The sequence below is a fragment of the Octopus bimaculoides genome, chromosome 6 (assembly GCF_046866305.1).
Source record: "Octopus bimaculoides isolate indiv1 chromosome 6, ASM4686630v1, whole genome shotgun sequence".
NCBI lineage: Eukaryota > Metazoa > Mollusca > Cephalopoda > Octopoda > Octopodidae > Octopus > Octopus bimaculoides.
Window position 1 is genome coordinate 77,205,374 of NC_142933.1, and position 18,577 is coordinate 77,223,950.

The window sequence follows — 18,577 nt, forward strand, 5'->3', positions numbered from 1 at the left end:
GCTAAATTCTAAGAAACTTGGTTTAAGCTCTTATGATAATCAATATTAATAAAATTCACAAAATAAGTATAGTTGTTGTTTAGAGAGAAGACTTTGTACACTATCACTGTTTCTGTCTTATTTGTTTTCAAATTTTAAATTTTATTTTTCATTTATTCATTTTTTTTTTCTTTAAGGAAGGTTTTATCATGGAACATCAAAATTTACCTCTCCTCATGCACACAATCTTATTTTGTGAAATATATTAATATTTTTTGCCAACATAGAACATCACTAGTTTTCTGAGATTTCAGCAATTTTTATTATTTTTTTTCTTTTCTTTGCTAAATACTGCTTACTTTGCTTATTGGTAAGTATTGATTTATTGACTACAAATAATGCAGATAGAATCAGAGGAGATACATCTTATACTTTCATAGCTGTATGAATTGACAACAGGAAAATAATTTGTGCTATTAAAAGATACAGAAACTTCATGTATATGCTTAATAACTCTATATTCTTCCATCTGAATTATAGAATATTAGCTTGGGAAAACGTAAGTTAAATTTGTACTTGGCTGCACCGGAAAGCTTCAGAAAAGGTCAATAAAATCATATGACAAGAAATGTTCCAACAGTCACATGGAAATCTTCATGCAAAATAAATAAATAGAAAGGAAAATGATTTTATTTATGTTTGACTTCATACACAGAAAATTACTAAAGTCCTGATAGAAAATGTTTTTTCAAGCTAATACTATACCTAACCGCAAAACAAAAGTGAGGTATAGAGTATAGTACCTTCTAACTGCACCACTGGGACCAGAGGGTTACCAAATACGTGAATTTTCTGGAGAACTGATCATCACTTTTTAAATAACCATATAGCACTTAATAAAACTCATTAAAACTCTATATATGCACCTGTATCATCATTAATATTCTGAACATAAATAAGAGAAATAGGAAGAAATATAAGTATAATTTAAGTGAAGAACAAGTTTTATTAACCTCTTAAAACACAGGTACTGTAAATGCAGCAAGCTAAAATACTGCACTGTACTTTGAAGGGCAATGATCCATTTTAATGACAATCAATTTACACAATTTTTTAAAAAACTTTTCTCTGCAGCCTGCATCAATTTCTTCAATCTATAATTCTCAAAGTCCTTCTTGAATATTGTAAGATCACTTTTCAGCGAATGAAATACTTGGTGATAATTCATGTTCCTCTTCACTGTTTTCCATTTCTGTAACATTTTCTTTGTCTCCTTCCAGATTCTTCAGCCAGGCTCTTGCTGGACTGCAGGTTTTGCTTACCATTTGCAGCTTCTAATTTTCTAAACTAGCAAACTGGAATCCTCAATGAGCTCATCAAGTTGACTTAGTATTTCCTTCTTGATAGCTTCCTGTAATTGTTTCACATTAAAGGCATTGAATTATCTCATTTTGAATGTACTCAATGATATTTCTAGTATTGATTTTTCCATGGTTCTTTGCATTGTAGCCAATCAGTGTTCTCTCCTCTTCATAATAGCCCCCATCCCACAGAGTATAAAAGCGCAGGTGAGGATGGTGCTATTGAAGAGTCTGGCCTTGTCCAGGTTTGTTTGGGGCACATCCTTTATTAAATTAATGCCTTCCTTCCTGTCTTTATTCTCTTTGAGATTTCAGCATCCATATCTAGGTGCATATACATTGTGTAACCTAAGTAGGTACACTCCTTTCCCTCCTCACTTTCATTGCTTCCCAATTCTTTTCAGCTTTGTGCTACATCTTCCAGCTGCATATATTTTGTTTCATTTTAAGAACCACTGTTAAGCTTTGAGTATACAGCTGTCAGCATGGTCTGCAGCTGGTCTGTGGTTTCAGCGAAGAACACAATGTCACTTGTGAATCAGAGATGTGTTTGTTGCTCACCATTGATGCTCACGCCACCTGTCCAGTCAACGTCCTTGATGACCCTTTCTAGATATGCGATAAAGAATTTTGGAGAGATGGTATCTCTTTGCTTGAGGCCCTTCTCAACTAGGGCTCTTACTGGTGGTGATAGCAGAGCTATACCTGTTGTGCATCCAGTATTTGTATCTCTAAGCATTTTAATGTATTGCATATGAGGTAAATGAAAATAAGTCACTTCTAATTTAGTTAGCTTTGATGTTTTGGTAACCATTTTTTTTTTGTATTACTTTCAAGATTGTGAAATATTTCAAACCTTAAATATAAGTAGCAAAACAACTTCCAATTTTCTATTAAAAGAAAACAGAAAAGCATAAAGAAAATAATCGTATAAATGTTCATACATCTACACCGTGATCCTACATGTTGTAGCAAAGATGTAAGTGCTACATCATTAGTCTTAGTCAATCTCAAAGTAAAACCATTCCTGTAACCATGCAGTCACAGTAACTGACATATTAGCATGTATTAACCTCTACATGACAAGGAGCTGTAAAAGGACTCACTTTAAGAATGGTGTTTATAATTTAATGCTGCTTTAATTATGTATCTACACCAAGTTAATAATAGGGACTGAGCTGAATGTATCTTTTTATCACAGCATAATCATTTCTAATTAAATTTGTGATGCTTGCTGTAATAAAATGTTATCACCAACTTAATTACTGACTACATGGTCATAGCTAAAGCAAAAGACACTTGCCCAAGGTATCACACAGTGTGACTAAACCCCAAATTTCTTGACAACACTGTGTGTGTATGTGTATGTGTGTGTGCATGTCTTCTAGACAAACTTTTTAATAGATTTGTAACATTATATAATTCTATGTAATTCTACTCACTCTTCAATAATTTTTTGGGGTTTCAGCTTCTATTACATAACCCAGTACAGATACTAATGATGAAGTTTCCTTCTACATACATATGCACACGCACACATACACAGGCACCCACACACAATTTTTTAAAGATATATATATATATGACCAAATCATATAACTAGGTATTTCTCATCATAAGAAGTGATTATAAATCTCTACTACTATATTTTCATTTCATAACTCTTACTGGTTTTAGTCATTGGAATGCAGCCAATCACTGTCAAATAAACTTCAGTTCTTAATTTAAGTTCGTTACTTATTCTATCAGTTTCTCTTTTCTAAGAGTTGGGGATGTCTATAAACCAACACACCAATACATGTTGTTATGCAGTAAAACACACATACATACCAAGTTCAGTTTCATATAGGAAATTGATTTTCTCAAATGCTCCAGAGGATTTCTAGAAATAACGGATAATTTCTGCTGCCTAGGTGACCTAATTAGCAGTGGGGGAGGATGTACGAGAAGTTTAATTGCTAGAATAAGAAAAAGATGTAGAAAGTTCAGAGAGCTTTTACCTCTGTTGGCAACTAAAGGTCTCTCTCTCCAAGTGAAAAGGAGATTGTATAACACGTGTGCAAAGGGCAATGCTACATGCTATTGAGATGTGGGCCCTGAATTCAGAGGACATGTGAAGACTAGAGAGGAATGAAGCTGCCATGCTCTACTGGATGAGAAATGTCAGTGTACATGTGCAACAAAGCATTAGTGTATTAAGAGAAAAGATAAGCATAAGAGGAATTAAATGCAGTATGCAAGAGAGAAGACTGCACTGATTTGGTCATGTGATGGATACAGATGTGGACAGTTGCAGAAAGAAGTGCCAATCACTAAAAATGGATAGAACTTTTGGAATGGGTAAACCCAGGAAGACATGGGGCAAAGTATTGACAGCCATTCTCAAGAATTCTGAGCTTTATGAAGGAAATAACGAAGGACTGAGATATCTGATGCCTTGCAGTACTCAAGAAGACTTGTCCACCATTGCAGACTTGATATCTTAAAACCACCTTGATAATACTTGTCTGTGAGGGGCTCTACTCTATTCCCATGTCTACTCCATCAACGTCTCCCTCCATATTTCATCCCCTAGTAGTCATCACTTCCCTATCACCTGAGAGCAGAATAGGTGTATACTAAATCCCACCTGGCTTTCTTAATTACCTTTCTTCCCACACCGCAATCACTTCCATTTCTCAATGTCTTCCCCCATCTACTTTTTCCTATCAATCACTTCCTTTTTTGTGCCTTCTCTCCCCTCCATGTGCAGTTCTCCATCTTGCTTACCTGCTATTCGCCTTAATGCCTTGACATATCTACTGAAACCTCTCGCCCCAAGCCTCTCCCATATTTCCCTCCATCATTGCTTCAGTCAACTCAATCATGTCCATTCACCCAGCCCAAAACCTCTATATCACTTCACTTATTCTCACCACCCCTAATGTCCCTCGAGGGCATGTCCCAATACATTGTTTCCAATATTTCTCTCACTATTGCTCTCTTTATCTTACTCTCAAACTCACCCTTTCTTTTTCCAACTGTGGTATCCAGGTATCTAGTCTACAGAAAGATACCTATCTCTGTCCCTATATACCTTTAATCTCTCAACTGGCACACCCATTCAATACAACTCCTCAGTTCCCAGTCAAGGAGGTTTTGTCTTGCAAGATCCTGGTGACTTGGTCAGTGCTGGTGCCATATAAAAAGCACTGGTGCTGGTGATACATAAAAAGCACCCAGTACACTCTGTAAAATAGTTGGTGTCAGGAAGGCTATCCAACTGTAGAAACCATGCCAAAACAGAGAATGGAACCTGGTGTGGCTCCAGGTTTTGCCAGCTCTTGTCAAACTGTACAATCCATGCCAGCAGAGAAAACAGACATTAAGTGATGACAAAATATGATAATGGTTAACCAAAAAGTTTGTTTGCTTTTTTTTTTTCCTTTGTGTATGCATACTCATTAGATACTTGATACACTAACATAGTTCGATGCAAACTTGCAACAAGATAGGTGGTATTTGGAGTGTTTAAGATCACCGAGAAAATGGAGAATTAAAATGAATATTTTTAACATGTCATGCCTTTTTCTATTTTAAAAAGGGTAAGAAAGGAGTGGAAACTTGCAGGAAGATATGTACTGTGTACAGAGAAGATGCTGTTACAAAATGTGTGTACCAGAAGTGGGTTTTTCAGAATTTTGGTCAGGAGATTTTTCCATTCACGATGCACTTTGCTCTGGTTGGCCAACAACTGAGATTAACAGGGACAAAATGAAGGATTTAGTCGAAACCGCGATCCTATGACCGCGAGTCCACTGCCCTAACCACTGGGCCATTGCGCCTCCACTAATACATATAGGACTGATCTAGAATAGAATGTCAAACTAAATGTCTTGTAGTCTCTACATACAAGACAATTAGTTTCTATATGTTCAAAGGTTAACATGGTTGTGTTTAATATTCATTTCTCCAAGAATATTTTTTTAAAAGTAGCAGCTATACACTGGAGTAAATTTAATAAACTATATCACTTGCCTTCAAATTTGATGCCATGTGCCAAACATAAAAATTATTACCAACTGTATAGTGACAGTGTAATAACACGAAGCCAACTAAATTATGAAGAAAAGAGCCAAGTTATATAAACTTCTTTAATGTTTCAAATTTTATGAAATATCTATATCTAGAGTCTTACTCAATTATTACAATTACTACAGACTCCTACTCAATTAGAATTTTTGAAACCAATAGAGTGCAAACTATTGAACTCCAAACTAGAAGTCAACAGATACAGGCAAAGACAAATATATGGAAAAGAAGACTAATAACAGTTTTAATAAAGGTATGATTAAATAATGAAAGATCTTTTAAGTTAACATTTCTGAAAGCATTAAAATCAACATCAAAAGCTGAAGAAGAAAATAATTTGAAAATGCAATTAAAGTAAATGAGACAGAAATTTAGCAGAAAAATGTAACTTCAGTTTTATGGTTTAACTTCCTGAAATACAATCTAGACAAAATTAAGTAAGTAAATAATATAAATATAATTAAAAAGGAAAGCATTTATAGAAAGAGTGGTTACTTGTTCTGTCATCATCATCACCCTCATCAGTTAACATCTATTTTCTGTACTGGTGTGGGATGAATGATTTGACTAGAGCTGACAACCTAGAGGAGTATGCTAAGCTCTAATGTCTGCTTTGGTATAGTTTCTACAACTAGATGCTCTTCCAAATGCCAACCACTTTTTAGAGTATATTGAGTGCTATTTACATGGCACCAGCAGCAGTGAGATCACCAAGTAACTTGTGAAACAAGACTTCCTCCACTGAGGGGATGATGTAGGATTGAGGTGGGTGGCTTTATACCAGATAATGAGGGGTTAAAATATCATAGAGGGACAGGAATAAGAGAGATGCATGGCTACAAAAAGAAAAAAAAGATACAGTACTCAGAGTGAGTGAAAATTATATAGAACTTGATATGGAAGAATTACTAAAATGCAGATATAGGAATAACTCCGAAGGAGTTAGTCAAAATAATCTGACAAATATCAACAATAAGATATTAGAGCTCATGGATGGAAACTGGAAATATTGGAAGAAAGTAATCAACTGGGGAAAAAGATTAATTACAAGGAAAAATCCAAATACATTAATTAAAATGATTTCAGATAGCATTAAGCACAATCTCTAAATTATTGATACACAGCAAAACTAGCTGCAAACTTAAGTAGGAAGGTGTGTGTGTGTGGGGGGGGGGGGGGGGGATGACTGTTGGTCATAATGTAAAATATTGCCTTTGTTTAACAAAAGAAAACTGAATGGAAGCAATAAATTACAAATATGATTCAAAAACATGAAGTATCCATTATAAGGTATGAATAATGTAAAATGTAAAATGATAAAAAACATAGCACAAAACCACAATTTACCCAAGTAAATATCGTTAGAAGAAGAAGAAGAAGAAGAAAATAATAATGCAAATCTTACAATGGAATGTGAAAATTGTTGGTAAAAGGGCAATCAAAAAACCAAATGTGTTTGATGAAAGCTGTAATAGATACTGTAAATTGACTCAAAATATTCTAAAGTATAACTGCCAACTAAAATTGAATCATTTGCATCATGTTAAAGAAAAATACTTGAAATAGTGATGCAGTGTTTACTGAATAGTGTAGAGTTGTGTCAATAATAGTAAGGGATGTTGATAGAATGGATGGAAATATCATAGAAGACAAATATTTGGAAGAATATCATAACAGAAAATGGTAAGCTGGTGGCAAAAGAAGCCACGATGATAATGGAAATTTAAGAATTCTTTGTTACCTTCAATTGTGCATCTTTGTAGCAATGGCTATATTATAATCATACACTACTGTAAGTTCTACATAAATTCTAGATTAGATTTTATTCTAGTCTGCACAAAGACAACAATTCTTTATTCTTATGCATAAACACCTGTAATTTCAAAAGATTCTACTTTTGCATTATTAAAATGAGAAAAAAATAAAACATCTACAATATTATTGTCATGGTATCTGTTACTTTTTCAATTTATTTTAAAGTCTCCTATAGAGACAACATCTGTAAGCATTCTTTATTACTGACAACAAGTAAACAAACTTACCTTCTTTTTTATGTCTTGAACCTTTTGCAGATGTTGGCCGAGTTAATTTTCGCAGTGTAATATCCTAAAAGAAAATAGAATTTTTCTTTTTTTTAGGGTAGATATGCAAGCAAAGATGAGATACATCACTGTAACTGGATTATTTAATTGCAATAAGAAATATTGTAAAAAAACAAAAGAGCAGATTTAAGATAATAAATGGTGTAATGAAATAAAAGCAATTTCAAGATAATAAATTATTCAAAATGTATTCAATAGAAGAACAGAAAATGTAATTAAGCTGAATTAGCATTCTAATAACTACTTTAAATTGAATATCTGAGAAAGTATGATGACACCGTAAAGAGAATAAATAAATAAATTTTTAAAAAGTGCATGTCACTGATTGAACAACCATAATATTTGTCAAGATCGTCATGACGTAAAATAAATGACAGCAACATGAAATAATATCAACAATATCTTTTGGATAACAGTAATACCAAACAATACCCACACTTCAAACAACAGAAGAGCTGATGCATCAACAATAGAACTTTAACATTTATAATAAACTGAGGCAACATAAATATTACAGGCTGGCTTAGCTTCAATGTTAGTAAATTGAATCTCCTGTGGATATTTCATGCTGTATGTCAATGTGAAGGGAATAAATATGGAAACTCTAGGGAAATATCTTCAGTTGGTTAATCAACACTAAAGACATCAGAGTTATAATCACTGGCCCCTATGATCTGTGGTTATGGAAAAGGTTAATTATTTATTAATGTAAATTCAATGAAATAATAGCTGTTGGTTTTTTTTTTTTAATTCTTTGAGTTCTCACAGATTTTAGCATCTCTTGAGTGAAATACAATGGGTCATTTCTTATTACCTACACCAAACCCAAAAAGCAAAATTTACACCTGCACAGCAAGTTCCATCACACTGCTGAACACCATCACCTAGCACTTGAGTACCTAAAGTGAAGTCCACTCCAAAACAATAATTTGGTCAAAGTCTCAGGTTTGAGAACACCTGACTCCCTCCCACCCATCAGTCCTGGAGGTCCTGTATAGGAGTCAGGAGCAAGGTCTTTCATTTTAACTAAGATAAGTTCAAGCTGTGTTATTTAGAAATTTGCTTTGCCAACTATGTAGTTAGGAGGTTCAGTACCATTCTAGACTATAGCCCATGAGTCAATCATTACCTTGTGAGTGAAACTGGCAGACAGAAACTGGAGGAGCCTGTCTTCTCATGCATGCATGTACGTGTGTGTGTATGTGCATGCATGTGTTTGAGTGTGTTTGTATTTCTCCTTGACTTCACAAGTGTTAATGATTGTAAAAAAATAGTCCCATTGTTAATACTGGTGTTGTCTTTTGCTTGCACTTAACTGTGAAAGTAAAGCACGTTCAAGCTTCTTGACATGTCTTGACATGCTGTGCAGGCATTGTAGTGAAAAGGCTCTCTCAAATGGTGTTGCTTGTTTTCAGCTCACCACATATTTACGCCCTGTTGTTTGCTAGACCAGAACATTATTACCTTGTTTGGAAACAAGTGAGGGTTGGTGACAAGAAGGGCATCCATCTGTAGTAAAATCTGTCTCAGCCAATTCTGTCTGATCCATGGTATAAATGATGGTGGTGATGATGATGATGATGATGATGATACTAGTTAATTAAGGTAGGAAAATGGCAGAAACAGAAAAGAATTTCACTATAGAGATGTATGTTCTTTATTCAAGAACAAAAAAACTTACATAAACCAAAATTATATGTGAAAATGACAGGAAACTTTTATGATACTTAGCTTCATATACACAGATAGTTCACTTAAAATGTTTAGTAGCTGTGTGTACCTTGGGCAAATATCTTCTATAGTCTCAGGCTGACCAATACCTTGTGAGTGGTTTGATAGATGGAAACTGAATAGAATCCTGTCGTGTGTAGATGTGTGTGTGTATGAACGTCTCTGTTTGCCTCTTCATGTCTGTGTTTACCTTCCACCACTGCTTGTCAACCAGTGTTGGTGTGTTTGCATCCCTGAAACTTGACAGTTCAGCAGAAGACACCAATAAAATAAGTACTGGAGACAAGTTATCCAACTAAAAATTCTTCAAAGTGGTGCCCCAGCATGGTTACAGTCACTAAAACTGGAAGTTTTTTTTGATTTTTTTAATCATAGAACCAGGTGGTTTAGTACAAAATGTGTTAAATTTGAAACACAAATATATTTCAGGATTGTGCTTGATTGCAAAGTGACTTGAGCTGAGACCAGTATTGAATCTTAAGTAACTGTTTCGTGGAAAGCCAATTTAATCATTTAATTCACCTTTGATTTATTTCTGGAGGTATCAGGAAACATTTTGTTATGCTGGAAACTGCTTAGATGAACATCCATGTGATAGACCTTGTAAGATGGTGGGTGATGTGTCACTAATGGACCAATCTCAAGAACAGCGAAAACATAATCAAAATTTTATTTTCTAAATATAGTGATTTGAATACATACAAGAACATAGACATGAAGTATATAAAATAGTAAAAGAGAAGTCTGAAAAATATTCTTAAAAGAAATGATACACATAGAATGTACTTTCTATACCAAAAAAGATTTTGGAAAATACTTGAGATAATAATAGCTTCTATTTTAAGTACAAAGACAGCAATGATGAGGGTGACCCCCCCCCCCCAACCAGTACTTGAATGATACTTTTATTGTATTGACCCTAGAGGAATGAAACACAAAGCTAACCTCAGCAGGATTTATAAGCAGAAAGTAAGAGTCAGAATAAATGTAGTAAAGCATGGTTTCCAATGTTCTAATGATCAGCTTGCCAACTTAGTAGTTAGAAATAAGAAGAAATAATAAAGTAAATAAGACCAGTACATGGTATGATAACAATAAGTTACATAGTGAGATGATTTTAAATTCCAAATCCAACAACGAATTGACTCATAAATCTGAGGAATCTTTTGAGAAACCAATCTCAAGATTAAAGTAAAAAAAAAAAAAAACACACAACTATTAAATTGATTGTCTGTACATCTTTAGAGGAACTCATTTTATCTATTTCTGCTATATGTTCACCTTAATCATTCTTTTATTTGTTTCAGTCATTTTTTGACTGCGGCCATGCTGGAGCACCGCCTTTAGTCGAGCAAATTGACCCCAGGACTTATTCTTTCTAAGCCTAGTACTTATTCTATCGGTATCTTTTGCCGAACCCCTAAGTTACAGGGACATAAACACATCAGCATCTGTTGTCAAGTGATGTTGGGGGGACAAATAGACACACAAACATGCGCACACACACACAGGCACACACACACATATACACATATATACGACGGGCTTCTTTCAGTTTCTGTCTACCAAATCCACCCACAAGGCTTTGGTCGGCCTGAGGCTATAACAGAAGACACTTGCCCAAGGTGTCATGCAGTGGGACTGAACCCAGAACCATGTGGCTGGTAAGCAAGCTACTTACCACACAGCCACTCCCACTGAGAATATAGATGATTTTTTTAATCTTTTAATCAAGATAGGAAGAAACTATCCATGATATTTTACAAAGACTTTGAGATTAGTGGAAGGAAGTTAGCCTCAAGTTCTAGCCTTTCAACAGTGAAAACAGTTGTGAAATATATATCACAAAACATACATACAGCCACTGCAAAGTAAAAAATGCATTACACTGTATAAGATGACAAGAAGATTATGTATAGGCTTCCCTGACACTTGTGTAGGTGTGACAGCTTGCAATATTAATGAAAGATTCAGTAGGCACTGGAGCAAACTATCCTAAAAAGAAAACTACGTCCATTTTTTTTTTTTACTAAAATGCACCAAATAACAATGAGTCTATCAACAAACTCAGTGTATATGTGAATAGCCTATATGGTAATAAATATGCATATATATATATAATCATAATTATTATAATATTAGGGAATGTAAAATTCCAAACATACAGGAATATTCAATTTAGTAATACCAAATTGAATTTTATAATAAATAATATATGTATATAAATATAATTTAGAGAAGAACCACTGATATACAATTCACACACTGAAGGAGACCAATCACCATCCAGAAAAACGTACTCTACAAAATACTAATTTTAAAATCTATAAAATCCAATAGAAAAGTATAAAATACATTAAAAACTATAAAATACTAGACTAAAAATTTAATTCAACTTAGTAAATTGATAAAATAGAAGGTAGAGTATTGACTATGCACATTTCGTGGCCACATTATAGAAGATAAAACCAGTACAATTCACAATAAATTGATAACGATTATATTCTACTCAAAATACGGTCCATATTCATTGTGTGAATTGTATATTGTTGGTTCTCTAAATTTAGCAATTGGAGAATATACAGGAACTTACAGCTGTAAGTTTCTGCATATTCTCCAATTGCTAAATGTACTTTCTATTTGTAACCTTAATTGTTAATATGACATGGTATGTCATAAGCATCTGTATATTGTGGTTTTTGTCATTTTCGTTACAAAATAAACAAATTAATTCAATGGAATACACTGTCTGCAAGTCGCTGGATACCACATATTCTCCTCCATTTTCTTATTGCTATATAAATTTAGGGTAAAATAACCCCCTTTTACTCGCACCCACTTATTACACTTGGCATAACACTAGTGTAACAATAATTGGGTACCCTCCCAGCAGTATATTGGATAGATACTATCCCTTAGTTGGTTGAATCCTCAACCCCTAACTCTCTGATATATATATATATATATATATATATATATATATATATATATATATATATATATATATATGCATATTTATTACCATATAGGCTGTTCAGGCTAAATTTGACAGTTTGCATAAAAAGTAAAGAAAACACAATATCCCATCCCAAAAATGAAAGTATTTTAAAAATTAAAAAAAAATATCAACTAGATTATGGTTGGGAGATAATAGATAATTTAAAGCAGTCAGCCTCAGTTTCCACCACGGTCTCAAGATGGCTTTGAAATCTTGTGCATGCATTCCTCACTGTGTCCCTGGGAAAATCTTCAAACACCTTGATCTTGGCCACCAGCAGAGCAGTTAGTATTTGTCTCAGTCATGCCCCCTACATAGTAATCCATGATTATTACAATCAAGGGAATTAGGAGGTCAGAAATTGGGGCTGGTGAAGTTGTGGAAATTCTGACTCTGGATGTATGGCAAAGAGCCAAATCCTGCTGAAACACAAATGACCTTCCAGCAGATTTACACAGCTGTCTGAACTGAACCTAAGACACTGTTCAATGAATCAGAGTGGCATGACATAACCCTCACTGGTGAGACCCCTACGGATCATCACAGTTTGGAGGGACTTGGTTTTCATATGTGGGATTGTAGGCAAGCCACCTGTTATTCTAGGTGTTGTGCAACCGGTCCTGGGAGAAGTTCTTTTCATCTGAGAAAAACCAGATGATCCTCGGCTCAGCAGGATGCCTCAGCTTATTCAAGAGCTTCTTTGTCTTCATCAAGCAGTTCTCCTTGGCTGTCATAATTTGTCCCTTGCACCTCTTGAATGAGTGGCAGCAAAAGACCTCATTCAGAGTCAGCTTCATGGTGGCAACTCCAACATCCATCTTTCTCACCAAAGCCCAGGTTTTTTTGCTCGAATCTTTCATCAGCTTGTCCTGTTGGATTATTTCTGGCATGTGGATACAGTCAGAAAGTCCACTGTGTACCTTTTTTCTGGCTACAGTTTGGTAGTCCCCATCGTGGCTGTCCATGTCACATCTCACAGTCTTTACAGTATTCAGAGAGCATTGAGCAGTAGTCATGATGTTGGCATTCGATACCTTGTGCAAATTATCATAATATAAGTAACTGTTTTCCAATATTCAGAGGACTTCAACTCCTCCACATCAACCAACTTTTTATCAACAACTTTAATGTTTATGCTCTCCAAAACAGCTGGCTGTTTGCCAATACATCAAGCTGTTCCTGAAAAAAAAAAAACAAAAAAAAAAAACATAATAAATTGTCAAGTTTAGCTAGAACACCCTATTTATAAGCACAATATTGAATATGATACTAGATCTAAATTAGTATCTGACTTCCTGCCTCTTTTATTTATTTGGAATTTTTTGTTTTACTTTTTTTGCCAAGAAGTTAAAATTAAATCTAGTTAGTGAGAATCTATTTCTATTTTTTATACCTTTGTACTATAAGAAAATGTCAAAAATACTTTATATATACATGGCAAACAACGTGCATATTTTCAAAGCCAGTCAATATGACAGAAATAAATTGGAGTAAAAAAAAGGAAGGGAGAGAACAATGACAAGGGATGGGGTCGGGATAGAGGGTGGAGAGAGAGATGTACCATTAATGTACAGTGTTATAAACATTACAGTCAAGTGAGATCAAAAAGTGATTAATCATGGATGTTAACAAGAGGTAGAGCAATAACTGTATAACAGACACATATGTCTGTACATTTAAACTGAGGTCTATAAAAACCCTTCAGAGACTAAGTGTCAGAGAGTTGCAGTGAAACTATGTCTATGACCAATGATAGTAGTGGTGCTACAAAAATTTTTAATACCTCACAAAACTTAACCATTTTACATGTTTTTTTTAGATGGTTAAAACAGCTCTTCCACAATGTATTTACAAATATATTTGATGACAGTAGAGCAAAATTGAACTTCATCACACCAATTACACAAAATACCATATTTAGTTTCATGTTCTTGTTCAAAGATCTGATATCACAATGGATGTTAAAGCCAGTGCTAGGATCAGGTTATTCCATTGCTCAATTCCTTAAGAATAGTGGCTGTGTGGTAAGTAGCTTGCTTACCAGCCACATGGTTCTGGGTTCATTCCTACTGCATGGCACCTTGGGCAAGTGTCTTCTACTATAGCCTCAGACCAACCAAAGCCTTGTGAGTGGATTTGGTAGGCAGAAACTGAAAAAAGCCCTCGTATATATGTATATATATATTTTCAGATTTCAAATTTCAAATTCCAAATTCACTTGCCTCAACAGGTCTTCGCAAGCAGGGTTTTAGTGTCCAATGAAGTAAAGATACGAATTAGTGAGCTGGCTACACTTCTGGCAGAGGTCACAGATTATGCTCTCACTTGCCTTGCCGGGTCTTCTCACGTACTACATATTTCCAAAGGTCCCGGTCACTGGTCATTGCCTCGGTGAGGCCTCACCACCTCATCTTAGGTCTTCCTGGGTCTACCTCTTCCACAGGTTCCTTCAACCGCCAGGATGTGGCACTTTTTCACACAGCTATCCTCATCTATTCTTGCCACATGACCATACCAACGCAATCGTCTCTCTTGCACACCACAACTGATGCTTCTTAGGTCCAACTTTTCTCTCAAGGTACTTACACTCTGTCGAGTATGCACACTGACATTACACATCCAACGGAGCATACTGGCTTTGTTTCTTGCAAGCTTACACAAGTCCTAAGCAGTCACAGCCCATGTTTCACTGCCATGCAGTATGGCTGTTCGTACACATGCGTCATACAGTCTGCCTTTTACTCTGAGCGAGAAGCCTTTGTCACCAGCAGAAGTAGGAGCTCTCTGAACTTTGCCTAGCTTTTCTTATTCTAGCAGCTACACTTTCAGCGCACCCTTCCCCGCTACTAACCTGGTCACATAGATAGCGGAAGCTATCAACTACTTCTAGTTTTTCTCCCTAGAGAGTGGTAAAGGTTGTTTTCTGCACATTTTCAGTGTTTATTGCTCCTGAGCACCTGCCACATACAAAAATTATCTTGCTAGTTCGACTTCCTTTGATATTTCTGCACCTCTTATGTGTCCATAGCTTACACTGGGTACAACTTATGGAGTTTCTACCTACACCTTTTCTCCAAATCGAGCAGGGCCATCTACCTGAAGGGGTTTGTGTTAAGCTTTTTTTCAGTTTCTGTCTAACAAATTGACTCACAAGGATTTGTTTGGTCTGGAGTTACAGTAAAAGACATTTGCCCAAGGCGCCATGCAAATAGGACTGCAACCAGAAAAATGTGGTAGGGAAGCAAGCTTGTTACCACACAGCCACTATTGCACCTTAACTGTGATAAAGTCGAAAATCAATTCCAAACTACATTAAAACTCATGTCATTATATAACTCTACAGACTCTCCTAGAGATTTCATATCTTCATTTCAATTGTTATCTAAGGAAGACGTTTGTACATTTGTGAAAGTGCTCATTAGAGAAAATATTTCTTGATATATTGGCATCTGTGCAATTCCATTTTTAAGCAGTAATAAAACTCACAACTGTAGATGGATTTAAGTGATTTGATTTTCTTATTGACACAGTTAGTTTCCTCTACTTCTCTAGCCTCTTCTTTCTTTGTAACAGCATGTATGGAGATATGAATAGGCTTATTTAATAATATAACTGATATGTCTTTATAATATTGGCAAAGGCTGAGTATCAAAGCTTGTCTTAAATTTCAATAATGATCTCCTTAAATCTGGTGTCTATATAAATATACTAGCTGACAATCCTATCATTGCCAGGTAATTTTCACAATATTGATGTGTGAGTGTGCTTTCTGAAAATCCTAGGTGGACTTTCAGAATAGCACACCCACATAAGTTGGATTTTCTCTGCTTTGACAGGGATTTTTCAAATCTGTTTTTCACCACACCCTTGCAAATGATAGGGGGAAGCTTCTTATGAAAAACAATTTTTGAACATTTTTGAATCCTCTCTCTCCTCCCTTCTGGACCAATTCTGTCCAATTTTTTCAGACAACGCACTTAAAAACGAGATACCTTTTCAGTAAAAAAAATGTTTACGAAAATTTATGAATCTTTTCAAAATCTCCTCTCTCACTCAGTACTGATTTTGGCCAATGTTTTTTTTCTATTTAGTTATTATTATTTTTTTGCTTTTGGACTTTAAAATGATAGGAGAAACCTTGAAGGTTAAAAGAAAAAAAAAAATTTGGGAAACTGGTGAACACCATTACAATCCTTACTTCCTTTATTTCCAAACAGAAAATGAAATGTAATTTAAATCCTAAAATTTCGGCTTTTTGACGCAAACATTTTTTCAATCTTAGTTTTAAATACAGTCTGAATCTGCAATTTGCTTCTGTTTATAATTTCAAAATAATTTTCAGATGAAAAGGTGGTTCAAGGGAGATTTAGCTTTTGTTTCTATCACATTCCATGACCACTCAGTACCTCCTTCATTTCTTTGTCACTCAGACATATTGATGATTTTCAATATTTTTCTCTCTATAGACACATTTTATGGAATGATGTTACAGTGGTCAATTGCTAGGATTTAACCAATAACAACAAGAAAAATTAGTTATTTAAATCATTAACCCCATACTGCATCAAGCGAGTTTGCATGCATGTGTATGTAAAAAGAAACATATTTACTAAGAGAAAAAGTATGCCATTGAAATAAATTATCTTTTACATACCATTGTTATTAAATTATATGTATACACACACACATACAAACTCAGAGTCCATGTGTGTGTAAGAAAAGTCATTTACTAACAGAAAAGTATTTTACTAAAATAAATTATCTTTTACATAACTTTGTTTCTAATCGCTCTGTTGCCCTAATGAAGTTCCCTACACACAAACATAGACACATACTCATAAACACACACTCAGCATGAGTGATATTCGTTTACAGCCGTGTTTGCCAACATTGGGCATGGGAAAATTGGGGTGGGGTGTGCATTAGCATGGGTTGTGAAAATTTTTACAAGTGACTTCAGCTCATACATGTCGACCCTAAGCCTATCTTTGGACACTAGAATGAATAAAGCATCGCCATGCAATATTTATACTGAAACCATGGGAATTGATGTAGCTACGATCAATCAGCGTACCAAGTGAGGTAACTGCATTTGTTAGGCATTTATTTCTCTGTTTCAATATCTACTGTCCAGTGTCAAGCATTTGTAAAAGCAGCAGTTGACTCCACTCACTACTGTTGATTGATGCTTTGAATCCCTTTCTTTCTACACTGTGCAAAAATTGCCATCTCCTTTGCTTCATCGCTTTCTTGGATTTGTGTCAGCCCTTTTTAAAATGAGTAAACAAAGCAAGAAGAAGACTTGTCAATATGCGGTGGAGTTTTTGAAGTTTGGGTTTATTCCTAACGAGCATGATGAGCGTAAACCGTTCTGCTTATTGTGTCATCAGAAAATGAGTCAATGAGGGCAGGCAGGCTAAAAACACACTTGAGGATAAGAAATCCCAACAATTCTAATTCAGATTCACTTCACTAAATGCTGCACAACATGCATCCCACACTCATGCCCTCAAAGCCGGCTACGAAATCTCCCTGCTTATAACAAAACATGGAAAGAATAACTATTGGAGTACAACTGATTAAACCAATTATCTCAACATTCTTAAAAACTGTACAACAAAAAGAGATAGAGATGTCAGGGCCATACCACTCAGTAATAACACTGTCTCCAGCAGAATTGATGAAATGGGACAAGATATTCAAAACCAGTTTACTGAGACATTAAAATCACAAAAATTCTTATTATAAATGGATGAATCCACATTTCAGGACAGTAAAACCCTGTTATTGACTTATGTGAAATATATTGAACACAAAGCTTTGCAGGAAGAGATGTTGTTTTGTGAATCATTGGAAACAACCACAGCTGCAAAGGATATCCACAGCAAACTTAAACATTATTTGGATGCAAGCAAAATACCTAAAGAAAACTTACTGTCATGCGTAGCAGACAATGCACCTGCTATGATGGGCAAGAAAATGGGATGCTTAAAAATGATGGAGGATGAAAATCCAAACCTGTTGATTGTCTAGTGCTACATAAACTGAGAAAACCTGGTTGCCAAGAAACTGTCCCCTATTTTTAATGAGGTTCTATGAGCTGTGATCAAGTGTGTCAATAGCATTAAAGCTAATTCCAAAGCCGAACATATTTTTAAGCAGTTTTGTGTAAATCAAAGTGCCGAGCATGTTCCATTATTGCTGAGCATGTTCAATTATTGCCCCATACAGAAGTAAGGTAGCTATCAAGTGGAAATGGCTTAAAAAGGTTCATGGAAATATTTGATCAGCTTAACAACTTTCTCAGTGATAAATGTGAAATGAAAATGCTGTCA

The 18,577-nt window shown here is 35.0% G+C and overlaps 1 protein-coding gene across 6 annotated transcripts in view; it reads right to left on the reverse strand.

The window, feature by feature from the left end:
* Positions 1 to 18,577, reverse strand: part of LOC106877218 (intraflagellar transport protein 54) — a 293,932-nt gene that overhangs the window by 100,342 nt on the left and 175,013 nt on the right. For all 6 annotated transcript variants that reach the window (XM_089354120.1, XM_089354119.1, XM_052968703.2 and 3 more), the window contains one exon: positions 7,454 to 7,517. In XM_089354120.1, the coding sequence (XP_089210246.1) occupies positions 7,454 to 7,517 (64 nt within the window). The remainder of the gene's footprint in view (positions 1 to 7,453; positions 7,518 to 18,577) is intronic.